The sequence below is a fragment of the Sesamum indicum genome, linkage group LG4, assembly GCF_000512975.1.
Source record: "Sesamum indicum cultivar Zhongzhi No. 13 linkage group LG4, S_indicum_v1.0, whole genome shotgun sequence".
Taxonomy (NCBI): domain Eukaryota; kingdom Viridiplantae; phylum Streptophyta; class Magnoliopsida; order Lamiales; family Pedaliaceae; genus Sesamum; species Sesamum indicum.
The window spans coordinates 16,650,540-16,668,865 of record NC_026148.1 but is presented as its reverse complement, the minus strand read 5'-3'; the positions used below and the strand labels follow the sequence as shown (position 1 = coordinate 16,668,865).

The window sequence follows — 18,326 nt, the reverse complement described above, 5'->3', positions numbered from 1 at the left end:
TTAGTTAATGTCAATTTCATTATATCTGCTGCATTTTTTAGTGTGATTTCTGTTTACTCATATTTCACCGACTCCTATGAGTTCCTGCCACCAGGGCCTTGATCCTTTCGTAAAGGCAAATCATGGTAGCAGTGGACGTGAAAGGTGAGGATGGCAAGCACAAGCTATGGACATGGCTGATACGAGGCATGTGATTGAGGAGTTGTCACAAGCTGTTCCAAGCTCTTCTCTCACATGAAAGACTGGATGATAGGTGGAGGAATCTCAGGGTTAATACGAGCCTTTAGGCATAAACAAAGGTGGCAGCAAAAGAGAAGCAGATCTTGAAGAGGAGTCAATTTTAACCATGTGCAGGTTCAGGGTGAACCTGAACTTGGGTGAACAGGAAGACAGATTGGTTAGAGCTCTTGACATAAATAAAGGAGGAATCAGAAAAGTTGCAGATTTTCCAGTAAACTGCATGCAGAAGATCAATTAGATGAGGCCATTCGGGAGATTATTCTAAAATCATATTGTATTTAACATTAATATCATATATATACGAAATAAATATATATATAAAAGCACATATTTTCTTTATATTTATTGTGAACACATTTAGTTTATTTATTTCTATTTATGTCTATATAAACAATTATATATACATTTACATATGTATATAAATATACAATATTCACATAAATGTGAATGTATGTAAGAACAACTTTTTTTGTAAACTCATCCAAATAACAAATTGCATTCCTTCAGGACATGTTTGCTTAGATTTTTGGGATTAGGCATGATGAGATTGAATGGGAATTGCATTATAACTAATCTCTTGATCCATTATCCTTTGTTTGGTTGGACATATTGTGCAGTGTCATATCACATGTAAAATTTCGGGTTGTGTTTGATTGAATGGATTATTAAGTATGATAACATAGAAGAAGACCACTAAGGGTAACCTTTTTAATGTTGATTCCATCTCAGCTATGCAATATGTGAATGGCTATAAACAAATTAAATGCTCTCACTACTTATTGATGAGGTTTATTTTTAATAAAGTTAATAATAAGCTTTTCTATTATGATTTTGGAATTCATACAAGCAAAAATACCTTATCGTATCTAATTTATGTATTTTGTCTTTTTTCATATAACATTGCTTTGCATGAAATTATAACTGGTTATGGGCTAAATTCAATTAAGTTTTGAAGATTAATAAATTTGTCATCCTCAATATGCTAAATAATATGCAAAAAAGGGAATTTTTCAAAAGAACGGTGTGATATAAATTATGTCTTCAATGGTGGTAGGTGTTGTCTTCAATGGGGGTGTATATAAGAAGAGGGGGAAGAGGAAGAGTTAGTCAAGACACATCGAATGCATTTTGTATAATTGTGGAAGTATATGGGCATTTTGGTCCCAACAAAATATTATACCTTTGGGCACCACCATGGTGGGATACACTATGGCCCGTACATATGAGAATATATATTACAGGGCCTTTAATTTATACCGGCCTTCACTCATTCCAACCAAACAAGTGATTATGTATGATAGTGTTCAACAAACAAGCCCTTATTGTATATACTATACCAAACATCTAAAACAATATGTTTCTCCCTTACTTAAATTCCTTTTGTTTCCAGATGTTATAAATTCTAATGGAATCAAGTTACTAGCAATCAGAATCCTAGCAATAAAATTCTACCTCAGATTCAATTCCCACCAATTGAACGGGACCTTGAAGATTTCCTCAATCCTCATATCCACACTCTTCCACTCCATCCTCCAGTTTTTTCTCCTGCTCTTTCTTTTTAATTTCCTTAGTCAATTCCTCCGTCAATTAATTGATACGTTTCTCCATCACTCATGCTCACCACTATTGCAGCTAGAGGAATGAGTGCCAGTTTACTGCATCCTAATCAACCAACTATTTCAGTTGAATGATACCCCTGGCCAAACTTGACACGAGTTTTGTTGCTTTTGGAGCAGCACTACCACCCTCAATTCGCTAAGTCGTGGGAATACCGGCAGAGCAGCAACCTGAACAGCTAATTATGTGATGTAGGCAAGTACATACCTTAATGTTCATGGTTGTTGGTTGATTCTCAAAGATAGCTGACTTCATACCATATTCTAAAAGTGCAACTGCATCAGAAGCAGCTAGTTCGTTGTTATTTAAGAAAGTAACCGCCTTACATGGAGTTCCGGTTGTTATTGTTGGTCTACTAAATCAATGAACAAAATATCCAATGGTAGAAAAAACTGTCTGAACTCAACGATGGAGAGCAGCACATCACTAATAGCTCTTAACACTAGTAATGCACCTCATGATTTTAGGATTTTTTTTTTGGGTCCCAAGTAGAGCCAAAAATGGATAGGAGAAAAAATTAATCAGCTTTCCCTGAACTAATTTGGGAGAATTTGGCTGCAGAACCGGCAGCTTTGTATGGTCTGATGAAAAGCTAATCGGTCTATTAGCCGTTAATAGCCAAATTTTGCAATAAAGAATTACATTGGTCACTTCAAGAAAATTGTAGAATTTTGTCTTGTCTTAATATACATTAGGCATTATTAATTGACAGTGCGGGTGAAGGAAAGAAGTGAAATTGTCACAACCATCCCTTTGCACATTAAATAAATATCCGGCCGTGGGATTCGATTAACCAGTTCTCCTAAAAATCCCAATGCTTTGTTGAACTATAATCAGATGATAAATAGGCCAAAATTAAAACAGATGTCTACAGTTCATAAACATGAGTAGCACTCCTTCACAGTGTTAAATATCATAAATCACAAAACAGTAGTTGTGATCTTGGTCTTACACTGCAGAATGCCATATAAACTATAATTTTAGAAAACCACTACATGGAAAATTTAAGAAAATAGAATTTGATTGCAAGGAATAAGGGGCACATAGCACAAGATCAGAATACAGAAAACAGAGCACATTATCCACCAAATAATTACGGCCTTGTCCTGACTCATGGAAAGATAAATCAGACATGAAAAAGACACCTAAACTTTGAATTACTCTGCAGAAGATAACAAAGTTTCTAGCCACAGAATACAGACTAGTCCAACTTGGTGTGAGTTCATAAACAAAGTTTGAGCATATATAGATGTGCCAGATAGAGAAATAAAGTCATATTGGAGTTAGTGTGAGCTCTGTACACTTGGCCTGCCACTCTACTTTTATAGAACCATTAATTGCATACAGTAAGCTTCATGCTCAGATTAATCTTTTTCAATACTATCAATAGAATTAACAACAGCATATGTTAAGCATTATGATGATGACGAACGCTACTTCACCATGATATTCAGTAAATGTGATAGTTGCCTTCCCCTCATTTTCCTACACAATTGAATCAATGTGTTCCCACTATATCAACATCTAGTGTACTTAATCTTTTTCCATGTGGAAGTTGATCTAGTTCATTATGTGTATGTATGGAAAGAAGAGAAATAAAAACCAAAATGGCGAATTTCAAACTCAAGGAAAAAAGAACACAATGAGTAAAATAGCAACACAGCAAATTACCTGGTCACAACTCCTGTACAATCAACGTCAATCTTTCTAAATAGGGCAGTGGAGAAGAATGAAGGTAGCTTGCAGATTTCCTTCGTCACTGGTTTGAATTCTGAATCCCATGAAAACGTAAGCATATGCAGCTATCACTGACAGATCATATGTTCATATCTCATATAGCAAGTTCCAACCCCAATAGATCAGCAGATAATAGACGAAGAAAATGAAATCCTCAGCCACTAATTGACAGATCAAATGAAATCCTCGGCCACTAATTGACATATCATTTGTTCATATTTCACATTACAAGTTCCAGAAGCATTGGTAGATAAAAGAGTAACTGAATACAATTGAAAACTTATAAAAATAGAGGTATGATTTTACAAAACATACAAAAATAGACATTCTAGAAAATCTCACCGTGCATTTGGAGACCATCCATGTGACCATAGAAAAATTGATTGATTCTAAACAAACACCGCTCTTTCAATTCATTTGGTGGCGGACGGCCATTAAGGAAATAGAACTGCACTTGTTACAAGTATTATCAAACTATCAATAATTATCAATATCAAAGTAAAAGCAGTAAAGAGAAAAAGGAAAACAAATTGAACAATACCCATAAACATATAAAAAATCAACTAATTGAACCTGAGGTATGAGCTCCTTCACAGGCTCATTTACTAATTTCAGCGGAGAGCCTAAAGCAGACGGCCCTGCCCTCTGTTTCATGATGCGAGGTGAACCTGATGAACTTCTTGGTGAAAGTGGAGGTGTACTACCAGCAGGGAACATTGAAGGCAACGAATTGCTTGCTGCGGAATTTGTGCTAGATGACACTCCAGCGACATTTAGTGGACCTCCTCCCTTAGCATTATTTAGCAAGGATTTTACCTGTAATTGTAGGTGGATCTTTGTAAGAAAAATTGATTACTGTTTCAACTGTGCGAAGACTCAAGAGAAAAGTAATATATGGCTTTCAAAAAACAGAAACTATCAGCTAACTTGCTTTCGTCCCAATTCTAAACAACTAAAGTATTACAATAAATTATATTGCAATTTGTGCTTTGGATGACCGACATGTGAATACTTTACATGGAAAAGACTGTTCCACTCCAGCCTATTGTAAAACATGTAAAGAAAAAATTAGATTAGACAACAATTCATAATTGAAAGATAACGTGTGAGAATGTAAAGGTCCCAACTGCATCAAAATAAATAATGGATATGAATGTGGTAGCAAAACATCCACCAGATGAAAAGGTACAATTGTGAATTCTACTTTGCAACACAAGTTCTTCACGATTAAACCTATAAAATACAAGTAAATTAATACATACAATTTGATTCCAAAAAAGTATACAGATATACTTCAAAACAGTATAGAGATTTTCCAAGTAAACCACATTATTACAATAATTATAGCGTGGTAGCAAGTCACTAATCAGTCAAACCAAATCTATAAAAATGCCACCTCCAAGCTCCCAAATAATGTATCTTAGAATTCACTTCGGCTCCATTTGTGGAAGCATCTATAGGAAAACTGAAGAGGAGGCGTCCTACCATTATTTCGCAGAAAGAGGAACCAAACGGACAAGACAAGGAGGGCAATCGACATTCCTCGTCTACTTTCAGAATTACTGTCTCTTCTATAGCAATTAGACAATCTATGGGTAAAACAGACTACAATACCCCTAAAATAAACAGAAAAATAAGATTGCGTAATTGTAGAATGGAAGATAAAAAATGGTATTTCTCTTGACCTTCCCGACAAGGAAAATGGAAAATATCTTCCACTTGAACAGAAATTTGGACCTTCCCAAAGCCACTCTTTTTCATAATCTAAAAAAGATCTCTGAAATATCCTTCCCTTTATATAACCATGGTAATGCATATTTTAGCCCATAAAGCAGAAGCCAATTATGTTTTACATGTGATTACATGAGTCAGTCAAATTATGAGACTCAGATTTGTGAAAACATCATTGGTTTGGAGTCCCTCATAGCATACATCTTGTCTTCTACCTCATCAGTAAGCACACACAAGGCTATATAATATTGAGCTTTCTTTGGTAGGCTAGCCTAGAGAACTAAGCAATGGGCACAACATATAATTTACCTTTATACAATCATTAAGGGAAACCTTCTTAAAAATCAGATTTGAGTGCCACCCATTTTCTTTAGTAACTAGGTTCCTCTTAAAAGTAGCATCCACTTATACAATATGTAAATGCATGAATGAATTGAATCATGATTAGGAAGTTGATTAAAAATCTAAAAACACGCTGAACAATTATAAGAAAGTAATTACAGTAAGTAACATATTTACATAACTTTACCAACATATGATTTTCCCATAGAGTCAAAAAAAAAAAAAAAATCATAATTCCTTGGTCATGTAATGAACAGTGGTATTGGTAAATTGGATGTGTTGCACGGACATGTTCACGTATGAATCCACATGGATAAACATGCAAGCTGACCACATGATGTATAATCTTCAGTCAACCAAGCAAAATGTCTATAAGAAATAAAAAGGAAATTAAGACACACTTGGCATAACTTGAATATCCTTAAGCCTTACAAACATTCAATGTCAAATTTACCTCAGCTTTTCATTAACATCTCCTAAAGATATAAACTCCAATCCCATATATACATTGATTATTCTTCTGTACTTCTCTTGAAATTTTCAATTTGATGGGGGAAAATAAAGGATGAAAAAGTTAAAACATGACTCCCAGACCATGCAAATCTTTAGAGGAAAAGTATCACTCAGCATGGAGATACCAACATACATAAAATATTCTAGAAAATGAGCATCCATTATTTAAAAAGAAACATTTGGGTGATTACAAAAACACTAGATATGTCCTAGGAGTAATAATTGTGATAGAGGCGATAGAGGATCTAAGAGAGATATGTGGTTTGCAAACTAGAAAATAACAGAAGTTATCAGCAGAATCTCTAACCATTTTCTCCTCAGAGTTTGAACTTCTGAAGAAAAGACGGATTAAAATTGCAAGAGCTCCAGATCCAAGATGCAAATTCTTCATTCAATGACTATGATCTCCCATCTTTACATTTCAGCTTAAATATATTACAATTATTGAATTTGATATAGCAATTAGGCAACATATAGAAACTCTATTCCTAATCAGAACTTCTGCTTTACCATTGTTTTCATGGTCCATGACTCCATGGGATCGGGTATAAATATGAAACGAAAACTAAAAGTCTTCTCTTAGAGTATGTTTGGTGGGGGTGAGAAGTGGGAGTATAAGAGAAGTGAAAGTAAAAAAGAATGTATAAGAGATAGTTTGGTGTTTGGTTACGGAAAAGAGATGGAGGGGAGTAAAACTCGATGCATACGAAACCCCTCCGGAGTCCAATTTTGTTTCCGTCCGAAATTGGGCAGAAAAGTGAAAGTATAAGGCCAAAAAGACAAAAAAACAAGTATATATTTTATTTTTCTTTACGCTATATACATATCTAATTTCCCTCCAATTGTTTTCTCCTTCCCGCTAATAATACGGTACATAATCGCCTAAAAAACTATTGCATCAAAGTCGAATGAATATTTTTATTAATAAAAAATATTCTTGTTCTTGTTTGATAAATATTTTTATTGTTAAGGTTTTTAAATTTTTGATATACTACAATTATATTAGTATGATCTTAATTTGTTTATTTTTCTAATACAAAACCAAGAGAAGGGTTATTGAGTAAAATTACAAAAAATAGTATTTTCTTCTAAATTTGTTTTCCTCATACAAACAAGTAAAAGTATTTGAGATTTATTCCCCTTCCAATCATACCAAACAGCTTGAAGGAAAACTATTAGTTTTCTCTCCCCCTTACACTTCTCTTTTCCTGTCACTTGAACCAAACAAACCCTTAATGAGCCCCGGAGAGTTTGGAGGCATGAACTTATACTGCACTCAAACCAAGTCATACATACGTGCAGAGACATATCTGATGAAATATGTACACAATCAAATGCCGACTGATGGTAGTCAATTGAGCTCCAGTACTGAAACAATTTTAGCACATTGTGCTAACTTAGTCAAGTCAGCAGAACTTAAAGCAGCTCAGATTTTTCCTCACATAAAATCAGTGTCATGGATCATGCTGTGTGGAAGGTAATAATATGCTTTATGTGAAGGGCATAATGGTTGTACACATTCACTTAAAACTTCTCATGTTTCACATTTATGGCTAAAGGTCATTCCTGCCACAAGAAATTAGTCCACACTCCACAGGTTTAACATTCTTGGAATTAATAATTGCTAACAAGAGTTGCCACAGCACAAAATTCTGGCCCTGCAAAAAATGCATTCCAGCAGTGTGCAGTTGAGTAAATTGACCTTAGAAACTGCTGCCTAAGATATTTGAGCTAAAGCAAAAATCCCACCCTGAACTTGCCATCTTTATGCTAGAGCATACAATTCACCGACACAGCTTACAAGAGTGATAAGTATAAAACTATATCACTCTGAAATCACACCAAGCTAAGGTACAAAAGTTTCAACCAGCATTCACGCAAATCTATATCTTTTATCCATACAGGTGACCCTATGATGAACACAATTTTGTGAAATTCGTATTATTTATGAATATTCAAAACCAAGTCTATTTTATATTCCAAAGTTAATTCTTTATACCTAATGACTTATCTGGAAATTCCTCTGCAAAGGCAATTGCCTTACGGAAAGCTTACCTATGTGCATGCGTAATTGATACTTTTCATATTAGCTACTGCATATCATATTATTATAACTAACTTCTATTACCAGAATCTTCTAGTCAAGATACAAACACCAACTACAAGGAAATGTCTTATCTGCAAACAGTGCGACATTCAAATTCTGATAAAATTAGAACTTCAGATATCTCATCGTAGTTATAACCAATTTTTTTCTACACTTCACATTCTTCTTTATATGGATAGCTTAAGCTTTATTCACTATGAATAATAATGTTAACTGAGTCAAATGATAGGACATAATACTGGATTATCAATTGAGGACATAATAGAATTCAAGTGGCAACAAGCACAATAGATTAGAACTTCGGGTGACAAAATGTCAAGAAATTTGAGATGGAAACAAGCTGAAGAAGCAGAAGTTCTTAAGTTGAAAAGGAACTTTTGATATTGAAGTTTCACTTTCGAGAAAATATCAGGGAGCAAAAAAAATATCTGATATAAGGTTATTTTCTCAAATAAAAATTTTAGTTCTTTCACGAAGTTGGGCATTCACATGTTTCAACCACCATATTTAAACTTAAAATTCATTTAACTTTTTTTAAGCATCAGCGCCCTACAGTTGCATTACAATTAGTTGTTATAGTAATCCTCGAAACCTATGGAATTAATATATCTTACGAGTAAAAATCAATAACCTACTAACGTTCTTGATCGTACAAGCAACAAATGCATTAAGAAACAGCAATTGTTATCATATCAAGCAGCTGGAGGCCTGGAGTTCATTAGGCTTGGAAATCAAGCTCAAGTAAGGCAAAGAAATTATCAAGAGATTAAACAAGTGAGACAAGTGGATAACATGATACATGAATATGACCCGGAGTAATTCATTTGGCACCTAAGCAATTTAGCAACTTATATTTGCTGCATGTAAGAATACGTATCTCTTGGCAATTTATTTCCTGTACACACCATTAAGATATCACCAACTACCTCTCTTTTGACCCTTCTTACAAGTTAAGCTCTGACCTGAAACATGATTGCATTAAGTGACTCAAACTGCTGGTGCTCACCTCTAAGTCTCCTATGGGAATATCCACTTTCAACCCATTGCTAACAGCATGGCACATGTTTATCACATATTTCCTTCTGTATATTTACCAAATTAATTTTCCCCATTGCTACACAACAAGAAAACCTCAAGAACAGCACAGAAAACAGCACGGTTTCTTCACAATGCATCAGAGTACAAACCCAAAGCTCAACTATAATTCCTCTTTTTTGTAACTTTTAACAGAAAATGTGTGAAAATGACATTGCATGTAAAAGAGTATCAATCTTATACACTCATCAACACTCAGATAACGTAAACTAACCTAATCTAAACAACAAAAGAAAACGCGCTACCCAAATCACGAAAATCATCGCCAGACTGTAATTTAAGAACTAAGGAAAACATAATAATTACCAAAGAATTGGTTTCAGGAAGGGATAGCCACTGATCAAAAAGCTTCTCTGCGACGCAAGGGTTGGCTTTGATGGCCAAAGGAGACACCTCCGGAAGTTGCAAGAGTTCGGCATCGAGGCTCGCAACATCACCATTGAAATCCAAATCCATATCTCTCAAAATCCCTCAAATTATAATATTACTCACAACCCTCAGATCTTCAAATGCCTCTTCAACCATCAACAGAACCCTAAAATGGCCCAACCCAAGCAGAAAGCTGGAGATTTCTTGCACTCACGGATCCTCGTAGATTCCGAATCTTCGGCGCACATAAGATTCCAGATGTGTACTACTACTACATGCGCTGCAAACAAACCCTGGAATTCGGCTCGAACTGAGATCGGAGGGACGGAATTTACAGAGAGATTGCAAACCCTTGGAGCAGAAAAGCGGTGTGCGTGTGTGCGCGAGAGAGAGAGAAGGGGAGGAAGTAATAGTAGCGATGATAATAATAGTAAGAATTATAAGATTATTATTATTATCATTATATTCACACCTGAAATCAAACTATACCCAATACCCATAGACAGAAGCACTAGGGAGTCGAAACGTAAGCCCAATTCCGGGAGTCAATCCCACGTGATTATCACGTGACCTTTTTGTTTATAGTAAATTATATTAGTGCTCTCTAAGAGTTCCCAATTTGAATCTAAGAAAAATATTTATACTTTTTTTCTCCCAATTTAATTAGATTATTATCCATTAATCCATCTAAATTCAAGTGAATAAACTTCAAAAACTTAAGAAATAAAATCATTTTCCATGTAGTATTTATTTAATCATGTATAGTTTTTAATCAATAAATAATTATAATTTGTTATATAAATATATTAATGGTGCTAGATATGTTTTTCAATATGTTGATAAATAACTATGTTTGGGTGACTGATAAAATTAAAGTTCAAAATTTTGTAATTCTAAATTTGTTTTTCATTAATATGTTGACTTAATATTTTTATATTAGAATATTTTTAAATGATATAATAAATTATATGTTCTTTAAAAAAAATTAATTGACAAGAGTTATTTGTGATTTTCATCTCAATAATCGTATATTTAATGATAATTATTGATAAAAACATAAATTACTAACTCAATGTTTTATTTATTTACGTATTGTTTTTTCATAGGTTAATTATTAATCCAAAATGAAATTGAAAAATTGAAGTTGATGTCAGCATATATCAACCCACGACTTGGATTTTTGGTTATTCACTGAATAAATGGATAAGGATGTGAGCAAAAAAGTTGCTCGTTTGAATTATGGTGCACTTGTGCTGTTTGGGATGGTAAACCAACAACTGCAAACAACTAAAATTCATTACACCCATTGTACAAAGGCTAGTTGGCAGCGTGTACTACATCTAAAAAATGGTAATATAACTCGGACACATCATTGGGCCCCCTATCATACCATAAACTAGAACCGTCATTAGTAGGACAGGAGCTCGAACCCTCATCAGGTACACCTTTGGCGTACAACAAAAATAATTCCAACCCAGCTGCATCATAAATCCTTTTGGGCTAAATCCATCTACTAATCGTTAACCCAGTGCATATTAGCTTCCTATGCAACTGGGATGTGCTCATAGATTGCGGCATTCATTACATTAAAGTACTCGTGCACTTTGTTGCTGGATTGCGGCGATCATTATATCAAAGTACTCATGCACTCTGTCATCCCCATGTCTCACGAAGTGCCTTCCGCAATGCGGGGAAAGGAGCACCGTGTGGCTAGCAGTCCACAGCAAATGACTACTTCAGCCAATAGCAACACAACAACAAAACTCCCCCCGACACTAGCACAGCGTGCCAACCGAATATAGCAACACAGATTGCGACAGAAGCAACAACAGTAAGCAAGGTGCAGTAGGAAAGCAATAAATTGATTACAAGATTTAGAACGTGGATTTAATTGAATAGCAAATTGCATATACATTGTAGAAACGATGCTAGCGCAAGGGGATCGCCTTGAGGAGGACACTAGCATGTAACACTACACCAAGCTTCGAGAACTCATTCCCCTCTATAATAGTTTTAAAAAGATTTTTTCTATTGACTACATTAAATACCAAAAGGGGTTGAACATCGCACCTTAAGAGGCACAATGCCCCCCTAAGCAAACAAAAGTATTTACAAGTGTTGTACAAGACAAAAGACATAAGCCTAAAACTCTAAGACTGCGGAAGTCCAGCGTCTGTCGATAAAAGTTGTTGGTCAGTCGGGTTGAGCGGTTGCATGGCCGAATGTATGTCAAGGGTGCCGAGTGCGCCAGCGGCCCTTGACACCATGGCAAATTCAATTATAATATTCTAGCATAAACCTTTCATACATAAGTCAAAATTAACCTCATCTGGTGTTTTATACTTTGATTTATTCACTTATGAGATGGGCGTCTAATCTTCTAGCCCGACATATATGCATGCTGACACTTGACCCATTCTATGAGACCCTTAGCACCAGTCTCAAACTCCTGCCTAATACCCACATTCTTCGACATATTTTTCTCATACACTCATCTCTGCAGATGCCTTAACAAGATGATCACTACAAATTATACACATGTATATGCAAACATATATAAAAATAAATTTTGAGCTATAAATTAATTAAGTTTCACTAGTAATACTTAACATTGAAATATAGAAATTAAAAGTTATAATTAAACTAGTTTAGATTAAAATGAATCCTGATTGTTACCATTCACACGAATTTCGTATCTGAAAAATGGATTACAAGACAAGAAATAAAATGGACCAAATGAGATTATTAATTTAAATATAAGTGGTTTATAAGCTCTGAATTTAAAGTAGCCCTCTCATTCTTCTCTACGAATGTCAATTCCCACCAGAAACTTGTTCTTAAATTGGATATGCGATATCCCTTAGATTTGTGAAAGGCTACCACATGCTACCTTGAATATTGTATCAAGGCCCTGCGATTGCAGAGTTTTATTGTGGCAGAAAGCTTTTGGACTTACTCTTGCTTTGAATTTGCTATCTATGTGTCTTCGTGTATAGTGTGGAGGAACGTTGTATGTCCTCTGGATTTGTGGTATGTGTCTCCCTCTTTGACTTAAGTGGTGGAGACACTTATTTATAGGCATGAGTAGGTCTACAATAATTTGGCTCACGTCTGTTGTGCTTGTATACCATGGACTTGGATATGAATCCATTAACTATCGGATTGTACTTAAATATATTTTGATCCAATTAGCTAATCCAAAATAAAAAATAACTCATATTTATCTTGAATCAATCCACCAAAAACACATATGGTCTAGATTTAGTATGAATACTTATGCGAATTTATTCATGATAAAATCCAAACTTTTTTACTTTAATTTGAAACCCAATTATTAATCAATTTATTGAGCTTTTAATTGATAATTTTATTCCAAAATTTTGATGTCAACTAGCTCAAAGGAACAACGGTACATGAGAAATATGCTATTATCTTTAATATACTTTAAAATAAGATAGATATTGAGTGTGTGTGGTTTAACAATGAAACAGATTGAAAACAAATGCAACAAAAATAATAAACAGACACGCACACACACACACACATATATATATATATATATATACAAATTTTTGGAGCAGCTATAAGAATGGATTTTGGGATGGAAAAGTTGCTGTTAAGATATAATCATTAATGGTTATATAACCATTATAGATTAGAGCGGCTTGTGGGATGGCTTTTGGAACGATTAAAAAGTATTGGGCAAATTTATGTAGATTTGTGAATGGTATATAAATTTGAACGGCTTATTTAGTTGTCATAAAATTGTAATGGAGTTACTAACATATTTAGACCGAAAAATTCCGTTTTTGCTCAAGCTGTCCCAATTTTAATTATAGCCGACCCAAAATCCATTGAAAAATTGTAATAGATTTTGTTTTGTAACGGAATTTGGGACAATAACTTGTACAACTCGTTGGAACGGCTTTTCTTATGGTTTTCACATCACAAAAACAAATAATTTATCATCCATGACATGTTTACAATACCAGTTACACCTAATGGAGTATGCCGGCCCCAAATATTTACGTTCACAATCACCTATTTTTTGGTAGTGCCGAAAATATGTATTATTTAGCAACTTATGTTCAAACATCAAAAGAAAAATCTTTTGATATCTTTTTTTTTTACTTTTTTATGTCAGCATCCCATGAGGATGCTATGTATTTAATTCGAGCCCAGTTGGCAATCGGAACCCTAATTCCCGATATGTTCGGCTAAAATCTGGCAATATTTTGTCGAAAGGACTAAAATTTCCACTAAATTGAAACTTACATGATTAAAATTGTCAATTCAATACTTATGGGACTAATTTTTGCCACCCCTAATACATATAAGATTGTGCAATTTTGCCTTTTAAATTTTTGACCAAATTGCATATTACCTCATTGTGTTTTTAAAAGTCAGCTAAAAATCCCATGTGTTTAAATAGGCAAAAAAAATCATCTGTTTTCTTAAATATAGCACACTTGCCCCTCACCGTTAATTGAAGTTAACGATGTTAATTTTTTATCAAAAGATCGTTATGCCCTTATCTATTATATATTATTTCTTACTTTTATGACGGTTAAAAAATTTTTTATTGTATAACAGCTAGAATTTAATCAATACATCTGAACCGTTATATCTAAATTATTAAGACTTAAAATTTAAATGTTAGATCTATAATTATAAAATATAAACAAATAAAATTAACCCCACCCCCACCCACCCGCTGCCCATCCAATCCCCTCGCACCGCTGCCCGACGCTGAGAAGGGCGACGACGATGGTCGCCCATGGGTATTTGGGTGGCCACCAAAGGTAATTTTGGGGATAAAAAATATAAAAAAATATTAAAAATAAATTTAAAATAAGTACATTTAATCATAGTAATTTTAAACACTAGATAGGAGTATTTTTGTTAATTAATAACAAAAAGGTCAAAAATCGCAAAACAATCATGCCCACTTTCACCACTCGCGCGTGTATCCCACCTTCCATTGGATTGTAACAGAAAGGGGATTTTTTGCTGGGTTTTAAAAATCACAGTGGATTTTTTATTTATTTTTAAAATATAGGGGGGTAAAATGCAATTTGGCCTTGATTTTTTGAAATAATTTATAAAATATTTCTTGACTGATTTTGGGACGGAATTAGAATAGATTTGAAATAACTTGTCTCTATGATCATTGGCATCAGACATAGCCTGGGTCGTGGACCACATACTCTCAACCATTTTCATTCATTCCTGCCTCATCGTAGACTAACCCTAGTCTCCAATCCAAGCTTGATAAAATATTGCTGGTCTTAAGTACGATGTGCGACAGGATGGGAATGCCACAGACATTAATTGAGGGAGCAGCGCAACAACAAGTCGAGGGTGCTGCAGACCCCAAGCATGCTGATGACCTGCCACTAGAGCCATTAGATTAGTATTTTTTTATAATTTTTAATTTGTTGGTACTGTAAAATGTACAGTATCTACTTATTTTAATTAATTATAATTTTATTGGATAAATTATAGTTTTCAAATATTTACTTTTTATAAAATATTAAAAAATAAAATATAAAATAATTTTTACTAACAAAAAACAAATATTTGGGGTAGATTTTGGGATGATAACTGTCAAAAATGCCATCCTAATTAAATATTACATCTCATACTACTTTCAAACGGATTTTGAGACGAAAGTCAACCCAAATTACATCAAAATATTTTGGGATGGCAACATGACAAAGTCCTTCACAAATTCTATCCAAAATGCATTTTGATTCTCAAAATAATTTGGGATGGTTTTCGATAATATTGTCGTCACAAAATATATGTCACAATTTTCCAACTTACTTTCGGCAAATTTTCTGTTTGATTTTCCGACGATAATATATAAGATTTTCTGCATGTTAAAAATTTTCAATTACTTATCTCAAAGTCCGTCCCAAGTCAGGAATTAATTTTTTGTCTTATGGATGGATTTCCTGACGGCCGTAACTAGACCTTCAAAAAATCGTGACAAATATTCCGACGACAACGCTTACCTGTCAGAATATTTTTCAACGCCACTTTTTGAAGCGGTCTTATTTTTTATCTCAAAATCAATAAAAATTCTATCGAAAACTTTATTATTGATGAAATTTTATCGAGAATTCCATCCCAATAAAATTATTCTTTAGTTGTGAGAGCCACCCAAAAACAGATAACAAAGAGATCCATGATTCAACGACTACAAACATTGAAATCCCAAGCCAGCAATCAAAATATTTAAGTAAATTTAGAAGTGGAAGCTATCCTTAGGAGTCAACTTCCTACTTTATCTAGAAGAAATTAAAAAATATTTGGTCAAGTTCATACCCTAACTAATGTAAGTTACTCAAAATAATGATTTTAGTACTATTTTTTCTTGAGTTTATTTTATTTTATTTTTCTTTAAGTTGTTTATGAGGAACTAAAGTTATACTAAGTGATAGGTGGTCATACTGTGATCTGAAAATTGAAAATTTGAAATTATTATCTGGCCAAGGTTGGAAATTTACATTTGATTTTAATAGGTTTTTTCTAGACTTGTTGTAGATTGAGTTATAAGTCATTGCTTAATATTTTTCATGGGTATCATCCCTAACATGCTTTTTACATGGGATGTTGATACATATACTTTTATCATAATTTTCTTTATTATTTAAAAGATATCATATTTATATTTTTTTATTTTTTGCAGGATTGAAGATCAACAAGTCTCGAAAATGGCTAACACATTGTCTAGGAGAAACTAATCACTATTTACAATGAAAGTAAAAATAATGATGAATACTAATTAACTACGATTATATATATAATTACTATCATTTTTTTTTGTAAGCAAGATCAAATATTAGTCGCAGTTAAAAATCATGACAAATGCTCTGGTCATAACTAAAATGATAGTAAATATTGATAAAAATCATAGTCAAAGTTTAAGTTTTCGAATTAATTTTGTAGATAGTATGATTTTGTTGAATTTTAATCGTAGTAATTTATAATTTAAGAAATTTTTTTTAGGTAAAATTGGTCCTACATGTATAGGACGATGGGAAAATTGCATTGGTGAGATATGGGCCAAGAGTTGATGAAAAAAGGTGAGAGATGATGTGGTAGAATCGTTGGATGATGGCGAAGCTTTTGGAAGAGGTCCGATGCTGTGGGTCGAATAGTGGCCGGCGAATGACGAAGTAAACAATTACGACAGAAAAATTGTTAAACACCCTAAGTCTTCCTCACTTGATTTACACATTTTTTTCCTCTCCACCCTATGTCAGCATCCACGTAGGATGCTGACTGTGTAAGTTAATTTCAGTTGGCAGTCGAAACCCCAAGTCCCAATTTGTTCGTCTAAAATATGGCAATTTTTGACAGAAAAAACTAAAATTACTATAAAAATAAAATTTATAGGACAAAAATTGCTAGTCCAAGATATGCAGGATCAATTTTGCAATTTCGCCTTTTCTTTATATATAGTGTGTGAACTGTGAGGAGGGGAGCTAGAATTTTTTCCCTATATCAAATAGTAAATCATATCTATTGTACAATGCATATGATGCATACTGGGCTTTTTGAGGTTCTTATTGCTAATTAACAAATGAATAAATCCATAGAAAACCAAAAAATGAAGACACGAAATTAAAGAGTAATGGATGATCAGAAAAAGCAATCAACCGCCGGAGCAGCAACCTTCCCGAACAGAAACTTGTTCTCCGAGGGAGTCAAGTTCAGATCAAGACACAAAACTCTCGTGCTTTTTGATTTCTTCACAATTAGTGGAGGAGACAGAGACAAGACCGACGACGGCAGTGGCGGCGACCGCGACTGCTGGTTCTGATCATTCATGGCTGCTCTATGTCTCCTCATGTGGCCTCCAAGCGCCTGCCCTATTGCGAATTCCAGGCCACAAATCGAGCACTCATGCGTTTTGGGCTTCGGCGGAGACGACGATGCCCGGAGCAGATGATCTCCTCCAGCCTGCAGCCTCGGCTTCTTGTGGCTGGCGCGGTGGCCGCCCAACGCCTGGAACGACGGGAACTGCCTGTTGCATGTCTTGCACTCAAAAACGCGGGTGAATACTCCTCCTCCTGCTGCCGCTGCCGCTGCCGCCCGATCACCGGACAACAGCATCAAGCAATTCGCCATGCTCGATACGTCCTCCACGTCTGCAGATCCTTCTCTACACCTCTTCATCATTGCCTAGATCAAATAAACACGAAAACAGACGTGAAATATAATAACTATGGAGTTGTAATAAATGAGAGGATATATAATACAGGTGTTTGGATGGAAGTGGTGATTGGAGGGGTACTTTGACTTGATGTATGAATTGACCAGTGGAAATCAATTGGAATGGGCGATCTTTCTTGCTCCAGAAGGAAGTCAAATTTGTGTAACGTACCATTGCTTCCTGCATGTTTAAGAATTTAGAATTTAGTTTCTTGTTCACCTTCTTTGATACGAGAATGAGTAAAGAAAACAGGTTTAACGTAATTTATCTTTTTGTGATATTATAAATTAATAAATTATTTTTTTATGAAAATAACAACAATTCACCCCCTGTATCTTTTAAAATAAAGCA

The 18,326-nt window shown here is 34.4% G+C and overlaps 2 protein-coding genes across 2 annotated transcripts in view; both read right to left on the bottom strand.

Annotated features, from left to right (window-relative positions):
- LOC105161279 (serine/threonine protein phosphatase 2A regulatory subunit B''beta) overlaps positions 1–10,184 on the bottom strand; it is a 20,763-nt gene extending 10,579 nt beyond the window's left edge. Inside the window, exons 1-4 of the mRNA XM_011078918.2 lie at positions 9,689–10,184; positions 4,168–4,410; positions 3,937–4,042; positions 3,529–3,628 (exon numbers count right to left, since the gene is read on the bottom strand). Of these exons, the coding sequence (XP_011077220.1) occupies positions 3,529–3,628; positions 3,937–4,042; positions 4,168–4,410; positions 9,689–9,838 (599 nt within the window). The 5' untranslated portion in view covers positions 9,839–10,184. The remainder of the gene's footprint in view (positions 1–3,528; positions 3,629–3,936; positions 4,043–4,167; positions 4,411–9,688) is intronic.
- Positions 17,180–18,029, bottom strand: LOC105161278 (zinc finger protein ZAT11-like). Its single transcript, XM_020693155.1, has one exon. The coding sequence runs from the start codon at positions 17,939–17,941 to the stop codon at positions 17,402–17,404; it is 540 nt and encodes a 179-aa protein (XP_020548814.1). The 5' UTR covers positions 17,942–18,029; the 3' UTR covers positions 17,180–17,401.

Coding starts and splice junctions, on each gene's coding strand:
- LOC105161278 (XM_020693155.1), bottom strand. CDS start 17,941: ATGATGAAGAGGTGTAGAGAAGGATCTGCAGACGTGGAGGACGTATCG.